General features: G+C 35.4%; 1 protein-coding gene and 1 long non-coding RNA gene across 2 annotated transcripts in view; one reads left to right on the forward strand and one right to left on the reverse strand.

Moving 5' to 3' along the window:
• Positions 1-256: 256 nt before the first annotated feature.
• The window catches only part of LOC143179130 (popeye domain-containing protein 1-like), a 98,171-nt gene continuing 76,496 nt past the window's right edge, over positions 257-21,931 (reverse strand). The window contains exons 2-6 of the mRNA XM_076378191.1: positions 15,636-15,977; positions 12,609-13,006; positions 10,571-10,992; positions 8,984-9,249; positions 257-396 (exon numbers count right to left, since the gene is read on the reverse strand). Of these exons, the coding sequence (XP_076234306.1) occupies positions 373-396; positions 8,984-9,249; positions 10,571-10,992; positions 12,609-13,006; positions 15,636-15,965 (1,440 nt within the window). The 5' untranslated portion in view covers positions 15,966-15,977 and the 3' untranslated portion in view covers positions 257-372. The remainder of the gene's footprint in view (positions 397-8,983; positions 9,250-10,570; positions 10,993-12,608; positions 13,007-15,635; positions 15,978-21,931) is intronic.
• Positions 405-2,530, forward strand: LOC143179138 (uncharacterized). The gene is made up of 2 exons (XR_013001899.1): positions 405-513; positions 2,151-2,530. It is a non-coding gene; the product is annotated as an uncharacterized LOC143179138 (long non-coding RNA).

Below are 21,931 nucleotides of genomic sequence, written 5' to 3' on the forward strand. Positions count from 1 at the left end.
ACTTACGCGGGCTGCGTGTAAGGCGTTGCTCTAGCGGGATATGAACATGTGTCTGGGTCGTCGTGCGTCTCGCCGCCGATCGACCGAGATTCGGTCCTTTCTGGCCGTGGCCGAGGCATCCTTGGCTGGCAGAGCACTGTCACTATGCGCGAGTCCCGGTTCTTTGCGTTCTGTGGGCGTCACGCGCTGGCACGTTGCTCTGTCGGCTGATAGGCCGTGCGACTTGGTAGCCGGGCTACGCGGCGACGAGCTTCAGAGGGTGAACCCTGGAAGCTGGTTCGGTTTGGTGAGATCTCGACGGGGCTAGGCGTAACGCTACGGTGACAGAGAAAGCAGAGGCACGCTGGCTGGGCCCTCCCCGTCGAGCGACCGTCATACGGGCGTTTCGAACGTCACCTGGAACAGACACAGAGGGGACTAATTAGACCTGGTGTTATGTCAAGCTGAATATACGTTGAGATATGGATGAGTTGTTTCGTCAGCGACAGTGTACAGATGCGAGATTTGTGGCAGGTAATTATATCTGTGACTCTGTGATAGTGAGGTAAAATGACCTAACAATAAGTCACATGTTTTTATGCTCGAGATATTGGCGTTTCAAGTTTTTCGCTTTAGTACTATCTTCGGTGATAATCGAAAATCGATAAAGGATATTAGTGAGCAAGGTGCGCAGAAGACAACCTGAATGTAACAAAACATTGTTGTATAACTTTGTAATTTTGTTATGTAACATATTTCTATAACGTTTCTTTTGACTTATTAAAATGGGTCTACCCTACATGATATAAAACGCCATATTGTAAGGCATAAAAGTATGGTTTACGTCCAAATTACAAATCAATGTTATATAACATTTATTTTGCTTAATAACAATGTTATGTAATATGTTTTGTTTTGTTTTTCTAGCAAGTTTTATAACACTGTTATATGTATATAACAAATGTATTACGTTATGTAGTGTAGATCCAGTTTTAGGGATTTGTGTCTCTTTGACCCATTATTTTCAAGAAAAAAATTATTTTAATGTCTTTTCTTCTTTCTGTAAATGTAATTTCTATATTTTAGATCTAAATTAAGGTCTGAACTTGAGTTTTTTTTAATAGTGTTCTAAAAGCTGTCAGCTGTCAAATCGCATGAAAATTGTGATTTTTACCATTTTCGATTATACTTAATTTTTGATATTATCGAGTCCTAGAATTCTGAAGGGTTTTCTTTTCGAATCTCATTTGTTTATAAAACTTGTTTAAATAAGATCATTCCTACAATTGAAATGTGTAATCTTTAAGAACATTACACAATGCTACTCGAAGAGATATTTCTTCTTCTAAATAGTAACCGATGATATTAACATTACCTTTCATGGATTTTGTGTAGGTATGTACTTTATTTTTCCGAAAAGAAAAATTGAAAAAATTTATAACCGTTCCAAGTGGACGTACTTAAAAATATATATCTTTTAAGTGCAATTTTTGGAATGGAAATCGTTATTTTGATACACATACGTATTTTCCTGACTTAATTGAGGTGTATCTTTTGTTAAATTTTTACAATTTACTGTATATTGCACTAAAAAGCGAATGAAAAAAAATACAGAAAAGATTTATTTTAATTCAAAGTTTAAAGTAATTTTCTGACTGCAATTAGTAATACCTTACAATTAAACGTACTACAACTAATTCAAACAACTGAAATGGTCCCTAATTGCTACTACAGGATAATTGCTCTTATCATTGCTGATGCTTGGTTACGCTTTGCCACATACACATATCCCTAACCACGATGTTATGCAAATCTAATTGTTAAGATCGTTAGGTCGTTAGTACACGAATATATTGTGCATTGAAATATCTAATTAGTATCCACTACCCACAGACTATAAATTAAACTTTCACCATTGTTTTGTTCTTCAATACTTGAAATAATTTCCGAATGCATTTAACAAACTCGAAGTTAGAAATTGTAATTAATTCACCATTAACTTATATATACTATTCAAGGAAAGAGAATTTTTTATTTTATTACATGAATTAGAATTAAAATTTTATAAAACAGATAGTACCTGCTTTCCATATGATATTCTAAAATTCTTGTTAGCCTTTAAGATATCGTAATTTCATCAGTTATTCAAAACTATTTTCTCTTCTTCTTAGGTCACCTCTATTGACGGCAACTCGCCAAGGAGTTTCACGGAAAGGTCGCAGCTAAAAGCTCAAGGAGCCAAGCAGTATTATCGCGATTGTTCCAGAATGCCTAGAGAAATTTGTCATTTCTAGCTGACAGGTTTCGTCGTCAACTACAATAGTAAACGCGGCTCACATAGTAGAAATGGTTACCTTGCTAGAAAATGGACCAACGTCATTAGGCTATGTCATTAGCAACGCTTGTGGTCTCAAGACCTTGCATTCGACTGAAAATATCCTTTCATCTGAATATATTGGGATCACTTAAAATTTGTATTTCTCTCATAACGTGAATATTCTTTTTTAACATAAAGTCTGACGATTTTAGTTGTAATAAGGAAGAAGATTTGATAAAGAATTTGAAAAATGTAGAAAGTGCCTGATTTTGCTTTCTATAATATAGTTTTATATAGTTTAGGATCTTGTTGCATTTTGGGACGTGGAACACATGTAGAGCATTTCTGTATAAGGTACATAGAGGTTTCTGTATAAAGTACATAATTTCGAAACAACTGGATTTGTAAAAATATATTATAAAATATATGAGATTTTTGTTCGCTTGTAGTGTCTTCGATATATTACATTTTGTTTAAAACTCGTCTATGCAGAACTTTAAGTAAAAATGTTCAGTTCATTACTTTATTCAGTAATGATCAATGATGTAAGTTCAAAATAAAAAACTTGTATAGTTATAGAAAATCATCACTTATTTTTTTTCTTATTATTGCACCTAGAATGAGATTGGAAGTTTAGTTTGAAAAAAAAGATGCACAAAAAAATCCTTCTACCATGGAAGGGTTAGGAACGAAAACGTTTTCATGAAAATACTCCACAAAAATAGAAACTAATTATCTATGTAACAATTATTCCAATATATCTTCTCATTCTATTTACTTTTTACCCAGACTGCCACCTCGATCGCGTAAAAGGAAAATTATGTTTCAAATCCTCGAACATGTAAACGTGTACCTCTCCCTGTTTATATTAATTCCACGTATCAAGTACTACTCTTTTACCTTGTTAAAAGAAATTAGTCCAACTAATTGGATCACCTCCGTCCTCTCACGCCTACACTCAATGATGACGTTGAACATTGAAACTTTTCCAGTTTCTTAAATACTCTAGAATTCATATTTTTTTTTATTTTCGAGGGTACTTAACGTTACAAGTGAAGCAAGTTAATAACGCGAGCTCGCTCACGTACTTCTAAAATATTTCAGCGTCACATGCAACCGTGTCGTTCTCAGGCGTTCCCGCGAAAGGTCTCTCGTCCTATCAATTGCCTCCATCGTTTACGTTTTCAGAGCAAATTTGCCCGACGTATCAACTCGGTGTTCCGGCTGGTTAACTAGGCGACGAGGGCTCGAAATTTCTTGAGGAAAGTCAGACCGCCGTTCCGTGAAGCACGTTTGTAACGAACATGTAAACGTCTCATTACGCGCAGTTATCAATTCACGCAAGAACAATTAAGCGTGTCCTTGTTTTCCCTCAGTGGATTATCGAATCTAGTTATCTGGATGACAAATATCTGAATGCGCGTGTAGAAAATCTGACATGCGATTTTCTTGTAGGATTTTTGCTTTATCCTCTGTTCCTGGATTTGCAATGCGCCTCGTTCTATTTATGCATTCTATTTACGTTCGAAGCTCGTGCACAATTACGTTAGCATTGCTTCGTGTTGTTCAAAACTTTTCTTGCTCTGTTTTGCATCATGCAAGGAGCTAACCATGATTAATAGCGACTTCGAACTGCATCCGCTATGCTGCTTGCTAGGGATAATGCCAATCTATAAGTAGAATGTGGTCGTTCATGTCTAACATCGTTACTCGATGTTACTTTTACTTTGGAGACCTACCAAATACAAGGTGCATAATTTTTATTGGATTAATCTGAGATCAAGGTAACGAGAAAGGCCACGTTCTTATGCCTAGAGTTACTTTAAATAAAATGGCGTTATTCAGAATTATAAATCGGCGATTTAAATGTTTTTATAGTAACCTGTTATTGTGAGAAGTATACAGGGTCTGAAGAATAAGTGTTTCGTTACACGATATTACGTGTTATGCACATAATTTTGTACGTTGAATTTAAATATGCAGCAAGAGATTTTGTATTATTTATGGTGTGTTTGATACCAAATTTTTATGAATTCATAAATATTGAAATGAACATTCCTTTTTAAAATTGTATTTAAAATTTTTAATGCATTGGATCCAATGCAATCATTTCTGTGAGTGTGTCATTTTAAATTAAAACTCGAATTGCTTGGAACATATTTTGTCAGAATGTTTTAGATATCGAAAGAAGACACTGAACCACGCGAAGCTTTAGTGTGAAAGCTATTGCTAAATTTTTAATAGAAATATATAAAAAACTGATTTTTTTAGATAGTCATATACGTTTTGTATCGTGCCATAAATATATGTATAAGTGCCATTTTGAAAATTGTGTTATTGAAGAGCTATACATATATAAAGAGAATAAATTCAAAACTAATATTACTCTTCCAGTATTATGATATTAATTTTAGTACACTATTTCGGAAAAGGATTTAAAAGCAGTTTTAGCAACCGATATTGCTTCATTTTATATTTCATTTAATTGAAAGTATCTTCTTCGGTATCAAGGAACATTCACGAAGTGTTTTTGGTGGTTTCAATGAAATTTTACTGGATTATACAGCGAGTAAAAATACTGGACAGATATTTCTTTTTAGTTGCTCAGACACAAGTTAAAAGGGTCAAATTACTCTTCAAAGTTTCGCCTCTAATACTATCGTGAAAACTATTGGAGATACGGAGAAACTTTTAAAGTAAGTGTTTTGCGACTTTTCAACAGGAAATTACATGGTGCATTCATCAAGAGAAGAAGCCTAACAAGAAAGTGAAAGAAGTTCCTTATTAGATAAATTTATTTTCCAAGTTGGCAGTAAGTTTGTAAAGATCTATATTAACGTATCTTTTTAATTGTATACGTAATGTTTTAGAAGCTAAGTGTAAACAAATGACAAACCACAATTGTCTAAGGATGAAACACTTTGTGCCAATAATTATTCATGATTATTAGTGTAAAAATATTTTCGATTGATGTCGAAAAAGAAATGACGAAAATAGATGCTTTTTTCCAAGATATTGTTGATAACTTCGAAAATAAATTTACTTTTTTAAGTTCTTTCACATTTTTTTCATTGAGTTTTTTCACGAATATACGAATTTAGCCTCTATAAAAGATCATAAAATATGTACAGGACTTCTAATTAATTATGATTTGTTTGTACTTCTAACAGTTTTCACAATGGAAAGCTACTTTCAACCCAAATTGCATTAAAATATGTGTGAAACATGAAAGTAATTAATGTGAGTAATATATCACTATCAATTTGTACCTAATTATAATCAATACAGGATTCAATTACATGAGAAATCTGAACTATCTCGAATTTCATATAACCTAATTGCTTGAAATGTTTGAAATACATTTAAATCACAGAAATACATAATCATATTACAAGTATAAACTTTGTTTTAATATTTAGCTAATTTAACAATATAATGGATAATTTATCTTAAGACAAGTTTAACAGTACAAAATAAAATCGATAGAAAATCAAAATTTAGAAATTCACTAAGTTAAAAAAAATTTCATTTAAATTAAAATTTTCTTTGAAAGTCCATACAATGCATCTTGTAGTGCGAAAAACGTTTTCTTAGAGTGCCCTTATGGGAGTCCAATAGGAATATAAAGCGGTTTCCCGATTGCATAATGCCTACAAATCTAATATACATATTTCATAACGCAAGCAGAACTTATAGGGCGTTGCGTAAAGAATCCTTTGTTTGAGTAAACGAGTTATAAATTTTAAAGTTCCATCATGTAACATATAGCCTTACGATATATCAGTTCCCATTGAAAGTGATCTAGTTGGAAAACAGTTCGAGGAAAAGTTCATTCCTTTTGTAGTAAGATTAAGTCCTCCAAAGAAAATGACTTTCACAAAAAACGACACTATTCTTATCACAGCGTAAACCCAAGAATGTGGTCTTAAGAGTAATTTCCCTAATTATGTAAACAGAAATAAGAGAGTGACAATTCTCCAGAAAGCACAAGCTAACCGAGGGAAAACGCCGATTAGCGAAGTTTCCTCGGGGCACGGGAAGCATGCAACATTGCAACACCAAGGCACATCTAGCCCCGAGCCATTTATCTCTGGTAGGAAGCTACTTTTCTGACACTCATGGCTTCAAGTGTCTCTCCTAGCCCTTCTCTTGACAGTCGCTCCATTGAGTGGACAATAGTCCTCTCCCTCTCTATTTCGTCGTCCTCTTTTTGCCCCCGGGGTCAAGCATAAAGGCATCCAGTCGCATCGGCGGAGCGAGCAGACGCTAACTCAATATCGGTTGCATTTTTCTGGCCCGGGTGCGCGGCGTAATTGAGTTCTTCTGTATTCATCGGCGCTTCTTCCACGGTTCCGCGATTTATGTTGTGGCGCAATCCCGTCGCTGCCACTTCATCTTGGCCCCAAGTCGCACGTTTCACGCCGAGCGATTGCGAATGAAGAACTAGCAGAAAAGCTGTTTCAGTTCGGGACACTTAATCATCCCCTGGCGGAGACGAGAAGAAGCGATAAAAGTTGTCGCGACTCTAAAGACAATCTCCCCGAACGTGAGACCGGAAAAGGCGAGGAGAACAAAAGCTTCGGACACGTAAAGCGTACACGGATTATTGAGCAATACTGTTCCACGTTTTTGTGGATCTAGTTGCCTGACGTCACAGCTAGACAGTTTTTACTGGGAAGAAGGAATAATAAACGCCTGAGGTGGAAGGACTCAAAAAAATGGCGATGCTCTTGGGACGACGCGAAGATGGATCGGAAGATACGAGAACGAGCTGGAAATACTTCTGAATTAACTGGAAGCTCTTAGAGATAGCTGCAACAGCCATTCTCAATTATGAAATTACGTGTTTATTTAAGTAGTTTCTTTTTTAGGATATCGTTGTCTGTGGTCACATTTTTTTAAGCATTTGAGTCTGTACCTTAATTGAAACGTATAAGATAGAATTTGTGTTTTTAAAATGCAAAATGGGGGTTTATAATGAAAAATTGGAGTTCTAAACTTCAAACGCCATATCTTTAAAATACGAATATGTGACTTCTGCTGTTTTGTTTTTACAACCACAGAGTTAACCGAGAAATGTCATGGGAGGAAATTGAAGCTACTTGGATTGAACTTCTTCCACTGGAAATGCCTGTAGTCCTATAAAGTAATATAATCTAATAGGATTTCAAAAAGTTCAGTTCAAATTCTTCTTTGAGTATAATAAATCGATATCACGTCTATAGTGTATTTGATAACAGGTGTCAGAAATTTTAAAGGAGATTTTGCACGTCAAACTAAAACGAAAATTCAGAATGATGAAATTGCATTCGAGATCTTGCTTCCGAGATATTAACTGTTGAAAATACACCTGAAATGTGTCTGATATGGGGATTTATTCTACTGACGGCGTGCGATAACCAGGTCAGGCGTAGCAGCAGCAGTAGACTTATTCAAGTCTCCGCGCCAGACACATTTCACGAGCATTTTAGGCGTCTTTGTTAACAATTAATATTTCGCAAATTAAGCTTCAAACATATTTCTGTTATTCCTTATTTTCGTTTTTCATTTCCTTATTTATCATTGTTACAAGATACAGTGTTATTTTAATCTATTTAGTATATAAAGACAACACATATCAGCCACAGACAAAGGTAGTCTATTGTTAGGAAACACTTTATTCGGACAATAGAATGTTCGGACATTCAAATAAAAGGTACACAGATACTTGAAGCTCTATTATATCATACATATGAGATTTACTAAAATAATTCTTACAAAATCATTTCTAAAATACAGAATGTTTCAGATCTCAATTAACAAACTTTGACAACATGTTTAGGAGGTCATTCTATGTATAAAATTTTATATATGCTGTGGGTCGATTTGTCTTCGTTTTAGAGATATGGAAAGAAAAGTAAATAGAGTAAACCACAAGTAATCAAATGTATTCAAGCTACTTAACTTTGAATTATAAAAATTTATTTCAAACTGTATGTGACAGTGATTTGTACTGGTCTAGACTGATTTAAACAAATTGTTCAAAATGATCACCTCTTGTTTCTATGCACGTAAATAGGTGTGCTTCCATGGATCGCATCCACTGAATATTAGGATCATTATTAATGGTAAAAGTAGTCCCAGTATTTTTGTCTATATCTCAAAAACGAGAAGGAATCGACTCATAGTGTATAATATCTTTTGCTTGGAATGACGCCCAATCATATTGGCCAATTTTCTGAAACACCCTGTGTATGATATCTGAAACACCCTGTATAGAGTACAACCTTGATTAAAACACCCTGTATAGAGTACAACCTTGATTAAAACACCTTGTATAGCGTACAACCTTGATTAACATAACGATAAATATTCAAAATTTCTGTTATTTAGGCTGACACATGTTGGGTACAATAACAATAAAAGTTCAGCAGAACATCGATTACAACAGAAACAATGAAACTACAGTAATTTGCTGAAGAAAATAACGTTAACTATCAAAATTATCTTCAGGTTTGAATCTCAAGATACTCTGAATAATTGAAGTCCTACTACATTTCCTTTGCATAAATCTCAGCCCTCGAAGAAAGGCGTGTAGCAAAACTGGAGAAAGAGTCAGACACGTCAGGATTACCCCTGTCAGCTGAATCGTTCGTCACCCAAGGGTCAAAAGAGGATATGATTTTAATAGAAGAGCAGGACACTCACCTCTCTCGTCCCCTTTTTCGAGCGTTTCCTCTCGAGCTTCGGTGTCTGAGGTAGCAGGGTGTAATCGCCGCTCGTGCCGCCGCTGCGCTGCCGCGTCAACGGCTGATGCGACAGAATGGGTGTCCGTGGCGGCGGTGAAAACTGAACACCCTGCGGCAGTAACGAATACCCGAGGTTCTGGCCCTGGGTGAACGGCGAAGTCGGCGGGAAGTGATTTGCCACCACGGGCGCCCAGTACTGGTGTGAGTACCGGGACGGTGAACTCCCTGTGGACAGTCAATTTCGTCGCTCGTCAGTTCGCCATTTCTCACATGCGACCCGCGTAATTGCTATTCGATACCTATCGATCGGGCCTTTGAGTACGTCGAGGGCCAATCTCCGTCTACGATTTTAGCGAAACTGTGGAGAAGCGGAGGATATGATGGAACGGTTCAAGGGTCGTGGAAGGAAATGGGACAGGTCACCCGTTGTTTATCTTTGAGTGAAAAATGAAACGTGTTTGTTTGATGAGAGGTTTAGACAGTAAGGATGATACGGAGAGGAGTGTATCCGATTTTCAAATCGTTATATTCACTGTCTTTTGTGTTATCCCTCCATCTGCAACCTGAGTCGTTTAGGATCCAGATTATTCTTATTTTTCCATTCTTTCCTGTCTTGTTTAACAAAATCAAGGTAACACATACAAATAAAAGGTACTGGGCAATATTCTAGACTCTTGGAAGAGTATTTAAGAATTGGTTTGGATTTTTTAAAATACGAAAATATAAAAAACTATGGATCCAATCTGCAGATGACATTAATAAAAATAAAGTTGCAGATAGAGGGTTAAGAGAGATAGTGTGATTGGGAATTGAGTAATAGAATGGAATGACACACTCACAAGTGTGATACTTTTCGAACAAAGGAAAAAAGTTGCCTTTGATTTTTCAGATTAAGTCTGCAGAAGTTTGTTTTTTTAAAACAGTTTTTTACTTTTACTTTTTTATACTCTAAGATATATTTTAAGAATTTTGTATTTTTTTGTAGTTTAAACTATAAACACAATAAATGGTTACTTATATTTCCTTCTAAAAGAGAAAGACAGTTAAAATTTTTGGATGAAAAATTTGTAAAAAAACTATTTCGTAATAAAAGGTCATAGTAGTTTGTAATGAGATTTTAAGAGAAGTCTAAGATTTAAAAGCTGATGGTAAAAGGATTTATAAAATCCATAAAATTAACATTTTCTTTTATTATCTAATATACATATAGATTTATCACCATTTGCAACTTTAAGCAATAGATTTTTTAGTAACAAAACTGTTTCGAATGCTACTAAATAGTTTCGTAAACAGAAATTCTCTTTTATCATTAGTTTATCATATTTATTTTTCTTTCTTCTCAAGAATTTTACATTTCCAACTGGTAACAGTTTTCTTGGGGGAGAGGGAGGGGTGGGATCTTCTGACACTAAGAATACACCTAACTCGCATGTAAAGAGTGTTTATTCTCAATATGTCAACAGGTTTCGCTTCTACGTATGTATATTGCCATTTCCATGCAATCGAATCGCAGCGATTAAGTGAAATGGGGGATGATAATACTCACTGTCGCTACGTGGATTACTATGCCTCCTCTGTGCCTTCCACGTGGCTGAGCGTACTCTTCCGGCAGTTTCAGTGTTAACAGCATCGACGCTCAGACTTCTCGCGACGCCCCTGTAAGGATTCGACGTGGTTGTCTCACTGGCCGCGGCGACACCAGCGAGCTGTTCGTTAAGGGCGTACAACTTGGACGTAATGTCCTTACCGATGAGGGTGTTGAGGACGACTTTAAGTAGTGGCCTATGCCTGAGTACCCTGAGCAACTTCAGCCTCGTCCAACAGATATACGTGCTGGACTCTTCAGCTCTGATCGTCACTTGGAAGACGTCGTCGATGTTCTCATGCATGGCCTCCCATTCAGGCGAGTCGACAAACTGATAAGCTTTGATGTAGTGCAAATGAGTCCCGTCGCACGTCACCCTTAGCCTGTGATCCCAATAATGATTTATTAGAAACATGGCGTTTCGAATTTATATTTCTGACGAAGTACGAGGAATACAAGGCGAGTCTAAGCAGAAAATTGATACTTAGTTCTTTCTCGATGTGAAAATAGATTAAATTGGTAGAGAGGTATATGTATGAATAGCAAAAGGTTTAATGAGCTTTATCATTTTGGAATTACGTATCTTCGAAAGGTTTAAAAGGTGTATTAAAACCTTCTTGAAATACAAGTTTCTTATTATATGTTATTTTAATTCAACTACTCATATATAATATTTCATATGAAACATAGTATTTTAGCATACTATAAAATTCTCTTATCATAAACATTTTATTTGAGATCTAGAAATGTCTAGTATTGTAAGTATCATGAGATAAGTTAAATATTTTTCAATGTAAACTCTGAAGTTAGTACTTTAGAATGTGTTCACTTTTAGAAGAAACATCTAATTTAGTGTCATAAAGTGACACGACAGAAAAAACAGCATGAAAAGTTGAATGATATTTAATATGTGTACAACATTACCAAAATTATTAGCGAAAATCATGTCTTGTGTCATTACGCGTGTTAAGGTATCTACAAGAGAAGTCACTGCGTTCAGAAAACTGATGTTGAAACTACACTTTTTAACAAATTTTATCAAGAACGGAAGAGACAGAACGTAATATTTGCAGAATGTATGCGTCCTTTGTAGGCGGAACTTAAACAGGATGCAGAAGATATTTGATGAGAGCTGAACTTCCTGCGGAGAGGAAGACTGAGCAAGGAGAAAAGTCAAACTTAGACTGAAGCACCGATGATGCATAGTCCTACTTAACTTTGTGAGAAATTCTGTTCTTTTAAATTGACTTAAAACTGAAATGAAGATTTTCATCTTTTTAATGAAGATAGTTACCTAGGTGTAACATGCATTTTTTAATGTCTGTGTTTCTAACTCTTCATTTCCTATATTTCTTTCAACTTTCTGAATTCCAATTCCTGGAAATTTGTACTTGAACTCTCTTGGTATGATAAGAATTAAAGAGAGTATTATGGTACTTGGCTTAACATCCTTTTACAAATTGGCAAAGATTCCTTATGAGCATTGCGCTTGGCAAGTTCTTGTCGTGAGAACGTTTTAAACGATGCAAAGGTACGTATATATTTAAAACCTTGCTTTTTCTCGCTGTACAAGTTGCTAATCAAGTATTTTCTATAGCAAACTAGAGAACATTTCAGATTCAAGCTCATCTGTACCTATCAATACTTTATAGTAAATAAATATCTGTATTCCTAATTATTAGGTATCAGTTATTCTCAAACAAACATCATGAAACTTCCAAATTTCTAGTGTACTATTCCATACAAGAACTACAAAACATCACATCATCTACTTTCATAATTCACTGAACGTCTACATATTACTATCTTAAAACTCTTCTATATTCGAAAAACTAAATCACTAAGTAACAATGAAAGCGCAGGCATAAAAAGGTAGAGCTTTCGTGCGAGTCCAAATGACTATGAAAGCTTTTCATGGTATACGTTAGTACCTTCGAATGTTTTCCCGATTGATTGCGCAATTATTTCAGAGAGAAAAACAGGGTCGTTTACTACTCACCTGCCACGCAAGAGTATGGACAGTCGCTCGTCGGCGGGCGTGACGCCTTCCGTGGCGTAAGTCTGACCAGAGTCCAGCTTGAGTATCCTTGCCTCCTTGGCCAGCTCTTGGAAATGCTTTTTGCTGACTTTGTACGGTTTGAAAAGTTTGAGATAGAGCTCGGCTAGCTCCGGGCTGAGCGCAGGTGGTAGAAATCGACAGGCTAGTATAAGGGAATGAATGCCGTTCAGAAGGCCCAGGGCCAAGCACCATAGCATGGCGTCCAGGGCGCATATGGTGATCCCAGCCCAGAGGGCAGCCAACATGAAACCAGCTGTCAGAAACGTTCGAAGAGCCAAAACTGAGGCCTTGAAGGATCGCGGCACCAGAAACGCCGCCGCGAAGAATAGATTCGCCGCCTGACAAAAGGTAAATTGGAACGGTTTCTACGTGAAATTTCACTACTGGGAGATTTATTTTGTTGCTTTAAGTCTTGGTTAACGATGTCTGGGTTTCTTGGGACTTTATTCAGGGGGTTGAAGCAAGTTAGTTCAAGCCGAATCAAGGTTGAGGGGGAATTAGAGTGATTTGGGGTACGCTGGAATAGGTTAATGCGAGGTTGACAATGTTTGAATAAGTTTGGACTGATTTGAAGCAAGTTGGATCGAGTTGAACAATATTGGAAGGAGGTGGATCGAGTTGAACGGGATTGAAACAAGCTGAATTAGGTTGAACCGAGTTGGAAGCAGTTGGATTGAGTGGAACAGAGTTGGGTCAAGTGGGATTTCACTCGAGCGAGGTAAAATGGTTTACAGCAAGTCAAAGAGGAATTCGAAATAGAATTAAGAATTGTCAGCGTAAAACGTATGGATTAGTTTGTTGTCTTTGGATGAAAAATGTTTAAGGGACAAAATAAAAAATAAAAGTACTTTCCAGAGGAGAATTAACAGAGGATTATAATAAGTTGAATAAATAGGGGACATTGATAATACTGTGTCATGGAAAAAATTTTTCAGAAACAAGTAACCTACAAATATGAGCGATATTACTTTAGAATAAAAAACAAACATTCCCTGCTAAGCACGATTGTAAAATAGCAAAAAAGGAAGAGAGAATAGTGGTGGTCGTACGTAATGCAAAGATAATGCAAGAAGGTATCTTGGCAAAGGTATCTCTTCTTCATTTTTCAAACATTTTTTGAGGTAATATGAAGTACTGAAGAACAATAATTTTATCAAAATTATAATGTCAAAAAGAAATATAAATGTGTGAGGATACACTTTTAAATCATTACGTAATTTATGAATATAAAATACGGAATATTCGTGTACATTTATAAAATCGTTTTTTTTATTCAAAAGTGTCTCATTGCGTTACTTGGTCCTTCATCTTCATAATAAAGTAATGATTGCACATCACACATGAAGGCACGTAACATACGCACTAAGTTTCGTTTGTTATGTAACTATAACAATACACTTGTTTCTGCTTTCCCGTTTGAATGATTTTACAGTGAAACGGTTTCCCATTAGTTATGTAATAATCCTTACGCAAGAATGCTTTTCAGAAATGGGTCCCTCGTCAAGGAAAACAATTATTCCTCTCGACGACAAAGGTTTATTTCATGCATTCAAAATTTCTACTAAATGTAACGAAACGTTTGGTGACGCAGCGCCAAACCTCTCAAGCTCTAGGTATTTTGCTAGAGTGCTTCAAATTGTGTACCATTCATAATTGCACTGCGTCGTTAAGTATGCGCTAGTGAGCATTACTCTTTATATGTATTTAACGTTTTAACGAATTTTTTAAATCGCTCATTGGTTAGATAAAAAAGCGAACTGGATGGAAGTTTCACGACACATTGACAAGTGCGTAATCCACCACGGCTATTGATCATCGAACGAATCGTATTTATACAAATTTACCAGCAGTATGTACTTTCAATTATATGACTTCGATCAAAAATTGTAACCGTATAAAAATTCCGAAATTTGTTTTTGTCAAACAGCAATTTGAGTTTGTCAAACAGAAGTATTGATTTTGAAATACGTTGAATCTTTGTAGTGCTCTAAATGATATTATATGTTTACTTTAGAAGGAATCAACATTTTACAATGAACGCGAAAGTTGTTAAATTTTCTTTGAATAACACATTTGTTTGTACTTACTACAATTGATCTATAATTATAAGTACTTGTAGCTATTTTTATGAACTCTTTTTACTTATTTCTCTTTTTACATGCTTTTCTTTTTAGTTAGAAAAGTAGTACTACATTGAAAAAATAAAAGAAGTTTCTTTAGAACTTCATTTTCAGTAATATTTTAATATCAGATAAGAAACTATATATTTACATACTCCAACTCAATTTCAAGTTATAAAGTAACCCCTAACAGACGGAAGGTTTAAGATAAATTTACTTTGAAAAAGTAAAATATGTATTATATACTTACAATATCTCTTAAGTCATTTACAGTAATTATGAAAGTATTATTATATAATACATATATATTAATTCAATGATTTTCGACGAATTGTATCTGACTCCAATCGACTTTGTAAGTTATAAACCTTCTGCTTTAAGGCAGTATATCAAATGTGAAAATTCTAGCTCCCATCATAAGATTCTCGCTTGAAATATTCCCTAAACTCACAGCAGGAAGGAATATGACGTCAAATGGGGACCTGATTTAATCATCCGTTGTGAAGGGTCCATTCAGAGCATGAACACAATTCATTAGGCTTCAATTTTACCTCTAACATCTTTCCCCAATTTTCATTATTATCTGAGCTACTGGTACTATTCCTAGTAGACATACTATAGACTGTCCTAACAATCCCTATTTATAAATAATGCTACTATATTTTACAATACTCCTATAAAATTCAATAAAACTCTAGAGACCTTTGGAAGACTATACATATACGATAATCCTAATTCTATTTCTCAAAAAATACAGTGTACTCTGTTCTATCTAATCCGATACACCTTAACACCTAATACGTTACTTGCTACCTAGAAACGTACAGAGATATGAACGAATGCTCACCTGAAAGAGTTTGTGTTGCGCTGCCTCCCACTCGTCACAGTAGCCTCCTCCCGATGACAGTACAGTAGTGTTCAACCTCGCGGTGACGTTGCTGGCCTCAGTGATATTCCAGACGTCCACCCATAACTCCGTGTAATTCAAGTCTTCCAACGAGTAGCCACCAAGGTTGGGCAGGCCGGTGTAATTGAAGGTATAACCCTCGGTGGAATAGGTTGTCGATGTCGGGCTGGTGAACGGGGTCGTCGTGGTGGACGACAAAAGGCTGCTCGCGGGCGAAGGAGCATCAGTCGTGTTCCCCATTTTTCGTCGCGAGCGCGTGGCACGGGCCATCACCTTCTTCCACTGGAACAATCGAATCCCACCGTTGCGTCATTAAATAACATGCCTCCAAATAATATGTAAAGTTATGTCTCTACTAAAGCAACAACAAGAAACATTTTGCTGCCTCTTGTTGCTGCGTGTTGCAAAATTGGGGTCTTCCTCGGTTTCAGGGCGACATTTGTTGGAAGTAACAGAAACATGAAGAAACCTAGAGAAACATAGGGCAACAAGTGGCGACTTTGGTCAACTTGACGAAGTTTTACACAATAACTGCTCTGCATGATTTTTGAATATGTTACTGACGGCGATATTTTAGGGAATTTTTTCCTTTGCATCAAAACCAGGTCTATTTTAGTTTCCGAGGTATTAAGGGAAATATATTAGTGAAATATGTCGCAGTTTGGAGTAGTATACATGCGTGATTGTGTACATAAATCGTAGGTGATTGTTTATGTTAACGGAGACGTTGAAAGATACAGCGATTTTTGTCAGTATATTGTAGATCGCTCTCTGCTTAATGCATTGCTAAAAAAGGTGATTGGAGTTAATCTGCGCTAGATTTTTTAGTGAAGAGGGGTTTGAGGAGCGGTTTGGGGAGGGATGACGAGCCCTTCCAATAACAGTGGAGTAGATTCAACTTGTTTACGTGGAATTTAATTGGAATCATGGAGAGCAATCGTAGTACAAAGCTTCGGCAAGTTCACCCGATTTTTTCAAGGTAAGTTACCCCAATTTCGCCAGGCTAATGTTTAAAACGTTGTATAATGTTTCTAAATACATACGTAGTGAAATTATTGAATGCTTCACAAAGCTTAAAGTCTTATCTGACACCTACAATAAATTATTATCCATAAAAGGGCTTTTCATCATAGTTTAGAATAAAACTGTAGAAGCCTGCAATTAAATTGCCATCCACGAGGTATGCAATTTCGCCATATCGTAGCGGAAAGAGTTCCTAACTCAATCTAAGAGAATGCTTTGTCAGAGTTCACTAGTTAAAGTGAAATGCTTTTCTGCCCTAGTATCAAATTTGCATACAAAACAAAACAAATTATACTAAATAGACAGCGTCGTGTAAATCATCTTGAGTCCCTTAGGCGATCATGTCGCGTTTTAAAAAAATGTTTATTCTTTACCAACATATTGTAATTTTTGGTTGAAACTTTGTAAAACGAAGTTGGGATCATCTACCTTATATAGAGCAGCAACAAATAGTTCTTTATTGTTATTTTAGCAAAAACATAGCTTCTAGCACACGTTATATGTTCTTGCTGATGCTATGCTGATAGAGAACGGTGCCGTTTTTGAGGGAGTCAATTTGTGAAGCTGCGTTTACGTTAGGCAACTTTGGGTCGGGCAATCAAGTTAATCAACCTGAAGTCGATCAAAGTTTTCCGTGTAAATACAGTTTCGAACAAATTGAAACGATTTCTGATCGTTTAACTGGAAATAGCATTCGTCTATTTTTAGTTCAATGACTTAATCGGCTGAAGAAACGTTACCTAATGCAATCGCAGCTTTACAAATTGTGTATTTTATTGAAAGACTTGGTTTCGCTAAAGAAGGACCCAATTTTTGTTTGGTACATTTTCTAGTCAGAACACTCTCAACTGACACATTGTAAGGTCATATGCTATGTGAAGAATTTTAGGATTTATGGATCAATTTCTTGAATAGGACTTTTTGTGTAATGCTCTGTAAGTCCAATTTGTGTAAGAAAATGCAGTAGGTCTGTAAGTGTTTTGTAATCGTGAAACCGATCTATTTTTCTATTGAACTCCTTTATTGCCTACTCCATGAATATTTGGACGCATCTTTTTGAACTTTTTGAACAAATTTAATACTCTGAACTAGTTTAAATGATGAACTATTATACTATAAACTGTTATATTTTTTATATAACGGTCTTTATTGTTATATAAAATAACTATTCTATGCCTGTAAACTAGTTTTAATTTCCTAAAAAAATGATTACAAATTTTAATATATGTTTTTATACTTTTCGGTAAGATCTTCTGATAATTATTTTATTATTTTATAGATAGTGTAATTTTTATCTCTTTAACTATGAAGGTTTTTTGCTAATTTTATAACATTTATCGAGTTACACAGATAAACAGTGTAATATCGAACTTTTTGCATGCTATCCATATTCAGTGTAGGTTTTTATAAATTACGTTGAGTAATGTACCGATCGTTCTTCGATAAGATTCCAGATAAAAGCATGAAACTGACTATATGAGTTTGTAGTCACGAGAGCTGTCTAACCACGAGTGATTTTAACGCTTCCTCACGGAGTTAATAATAGATCCTCTCTACATAGCGCACAACTCAGCACTGTTTCATAGCTTAGGAGCATTAATTCTTTTGAAATTGTATTAATCAGTTTAATTGAAAATAAATTAATGGTTAAATTGGAATTTAAGAACGAATTCAGAGGAGTGCTAGAATTTAGGTGTGTCGAAAACAGAAAAGGAGGACAAATGAATTGATTTTATTGTATAATATAATTAGACTCTATACGGTTCTGTTCCAGTTAAATTCTCAATGATAAATAAACTCTTATTTATAATTTATTGCTTACTAGTACTGTTCTTTTTCCAAACTCTCCAATCACAGTCAAAATACCCTGCACACCAATTCTCAGTCACATTTCATTCATTCTATTTCTCACTCACAGACTTCTATTACGTAGAATAAGCCATGCAGTAAAAAACTGTAGCAATGAATGAATTCATTCGAGTATTGGTAAAATGCATTGGTCCTTAACATAGGAAGTGTTTTTGCTCATTAAGGTAGAAACTTTTATATTATTGGAAAATCGATTAAATAATTGTTTTGTATTTTTTGTTTGTCTCTTTTTTGTAGATTTTCTAGTTTGTTCAACCGCTTAATATCCTTTTTCTGCCTTGAAGCTCCTGAAACTACCAATTATACAAAACTTCCTAGTACACAGTTTAACACAATTCATTCAACCTTTCACAGCCTCACCTCACAATTTACAGTTATAGTAGTTGCTCTGAAAGCTGTTAGTACAACTAAGTGGAATGAAAAGGTAGAATATTTTCATCATGTATGACCCCCAATAGCGAACAAAAATTTTTTCAGTTGACGAAGGTACTCAAAAATGATAATTTCTATTGATTTTATTATAATTTTTCTGTTTAATTGTACCTAAAACCCTACTAAACTCTCTCTCAAACTAATTTCAAACTTTGATGACATTTTATTACAGGATACAATTATTGTGCATAGTATGGAAAATACAAGCATTTCTGGAACAAAGACGATAATAATGACGGAAATATCGTGGATAGAAATTGCAGACAAGTTAAAACAATAAATGACAATGATGTTGATGTATCTTTTTATGTTGCAGCATTTAAGTCATTTGAAAAAGGACTTTGATGATTGATTAGGGCACAAGAAGAATGTAATTTTACAGAAATAGTTATATTGAAAAACTTATGAATAAATGAGTTGAAGAATAAGCTCAAAATTAGTCATTTTTAAATACTCTCAGAATAACCTATATGTAGACCTCAGAGCAAAAATGTGTTAAGTCAGACAGAAAACAAGTAGACTTAATACACTCTGGCTTTGGGGTCCAGATATGTAAACTGCACAGAACTACACATTAGAATCAAATATCTCAAAATGTGGATTCTGGACTAACGCTGTTCTTCAACTCACCAATTAAAGTAACATCAAAAAGGACATGGAATTCCTAAATATTGAAAAAGTTGCCAATCCTATTGATTCCCATTCCAATAAAACTAGTTCAATATCATAAAAGTGATTGTTTTCTATTATTTGAAAACTCTCTTAATTCGTCTTCCTATTGTTTCAGGTTTGACAGGTTGTAAAATATTTTAAGACGCTTTACGAAGTACTTGGCGTTTGCTACTACAGAAATTCTACACAGAATCGAAGGGAAGCACACTTCATCCTTGTTTGCCCGATGTCACGGTTCAATCAAAATCAGCTTGTCCCTCGACGCTATTCATAACGTTCCGCGCACAGGTAATCCCACAGTTTCTCAATCACTTACTTCCTCACATTGAAATGAGAATACGCGAAATTGTCCATCAATGCTGGTGCACGCGTGAATCGCATCTCTGGCACGACGTGGAAGGAAGCACTGGAGGAGCGGAGCGTATAGAAACGTTCGCGACGGCAGACAAATTGCATTAAATCTCCATTCCTGTCGCGTGGAAAATATCGACGCGCCGAGAGTAGGCGTTTCGACGTAAATATTGATACGCCGCGGATGAATCGCAATGGTTACATCTTTCATGCGATCGATCCAGCTTGTTCGCCTCGTGTCTCTAATCCGAACGGAAGATAGAATCAAGAGGGACGAGTTCGAGTGAAAAGTGACCACGTGAATTGTTCTACTGAAACTGACCAGGTTTCCTGTTCCGGTGACTATGAAAGAAAGATGAATCGAAACTTTGCTCGAGTCTATTCTTCTATGGCCTCTGAATTGTGGAAATTCGAGGGTGCTCTTGTCGAGCAGGATTTAAGTACAGGATGTTCCACTTATTTTGTAGACATAAAGAGTGAAAAAAAGAAATAGACCAATATAGTGTTCAATGATTGTAAATCTGGAGGTTGAAAGGTAGAACATGGAGAAATCACTGATTTAATTGAAATGTTCGCTTGTTATACAGGATCTACTTTAAATACTAGAATTACGAAGTTTAACGTGCACGTATATTTATTTTTAGTGGTGCTGAAATTACGAGTTCTTGAGAAAGTACATGACTAACAAACACAACGTTTTCTTTTTTATATCTTTTATATTATTTTTGTTTTAGCTTTTTTCGTCATCAACTAAGACAAAATGATGTTCAAAAGGAATGGAATGCGTGCATACCGAAGGGACATCGGCACATATCGCTTTGACTGTTTTGGTAGCTTCAATCTGAGTATATACATATAGGTAGATAAGGCTGAATCAGGATAGGTTTAGCAGAGTTTGATTCTTGAGCCGTAGAAAATAGAATTGTTGCATTTGTTTTCCGATTTGTAACTTCGGAGTTGTTTGGAAAGCAGCCTTGAGAGAAAAATGCTAGAGTTGGAACTATTCCATTGCGAAGTTCCAGAAAGCAAGGCACTGCAGGATTTCGTGGGACATGGCGCCCCTGACGTGTTTTTGTCAATATGTAAAGAACTTGGAAACTAACATTTCAATCAAGTCGCCAGAGATAGAGGAACTATCGTTGATCAAACGTCGAAGTAGATATAACTCTTATTTGTCAGAACCAGTTTCCAGTGAACAGATGTTTTAGGAAGAATGAGATTAAGTCGCTTATGAGAGAGGTTTCATCAGAGGAAATTTATCTCAAGACTCTGCAATAGCTTATGTCATCGTTAATCTTCTAACGTACAATTCAAGTAGGAGGAATTTTGTGTGTAAGTACTATTTAATTTCGTTCAAATCTTCATGTACATACAAATTAGAAAAGAAATCAGTTAAGTTATCTTAATCTTCAAATTATAAATAATGATATAATCTTGAACTGCAATATCCTTATTTTTTACCAGAACTTTTATTTTAGATGTTTGTGACCTATTCAAATAATAGATACGCGTTTAGTGTTTGTCACAAATCGAATTTTCAAGCATATTTGCTTTATGGTAATATTATGGTGTAAATTATACTGAAAGATATTAGGGCATAAGGGGTTAAACAGTTTCGGGATCTCCAAAAAGCATTTTCTTCATTCAAAATGCATGATATGTCGGAAATGTCACTTGATGTCGAAGAGTTAAAATTGATTTTTATTTAAATAAATTTAGCAACTTCATCGTCAGAAGACGCTCGTATTTCTTCGATGAACCATAAATGAAATGTATTATTTTAAGCTAATGAAAGTTAATAGTTAATTTGGTTGAATGTATAACAGCCTATATGTAAGTGTTACAAAAATTTTATTTTTAAATTCTTAGAATAGTTTAATAATTATGTG

The sequence above is a fragment of the Calliopsis andreniformis genome, chromosome 1 (assembly GCF_051401765.1).
Source record: "Calliopsis andreniformis isolate RMS-2024a chromosome 1, iyCalAndr_principal, whole genome shotgun sequence".
In the NCBI taxonomy this organism is placed as follows: domain Eukaryota; kingdom Metazoa; phylum Arthropoda; class Insecta; order Hymenoptera; family Andrenidae; genus Calliopsis; species Calliopsis andreniformis.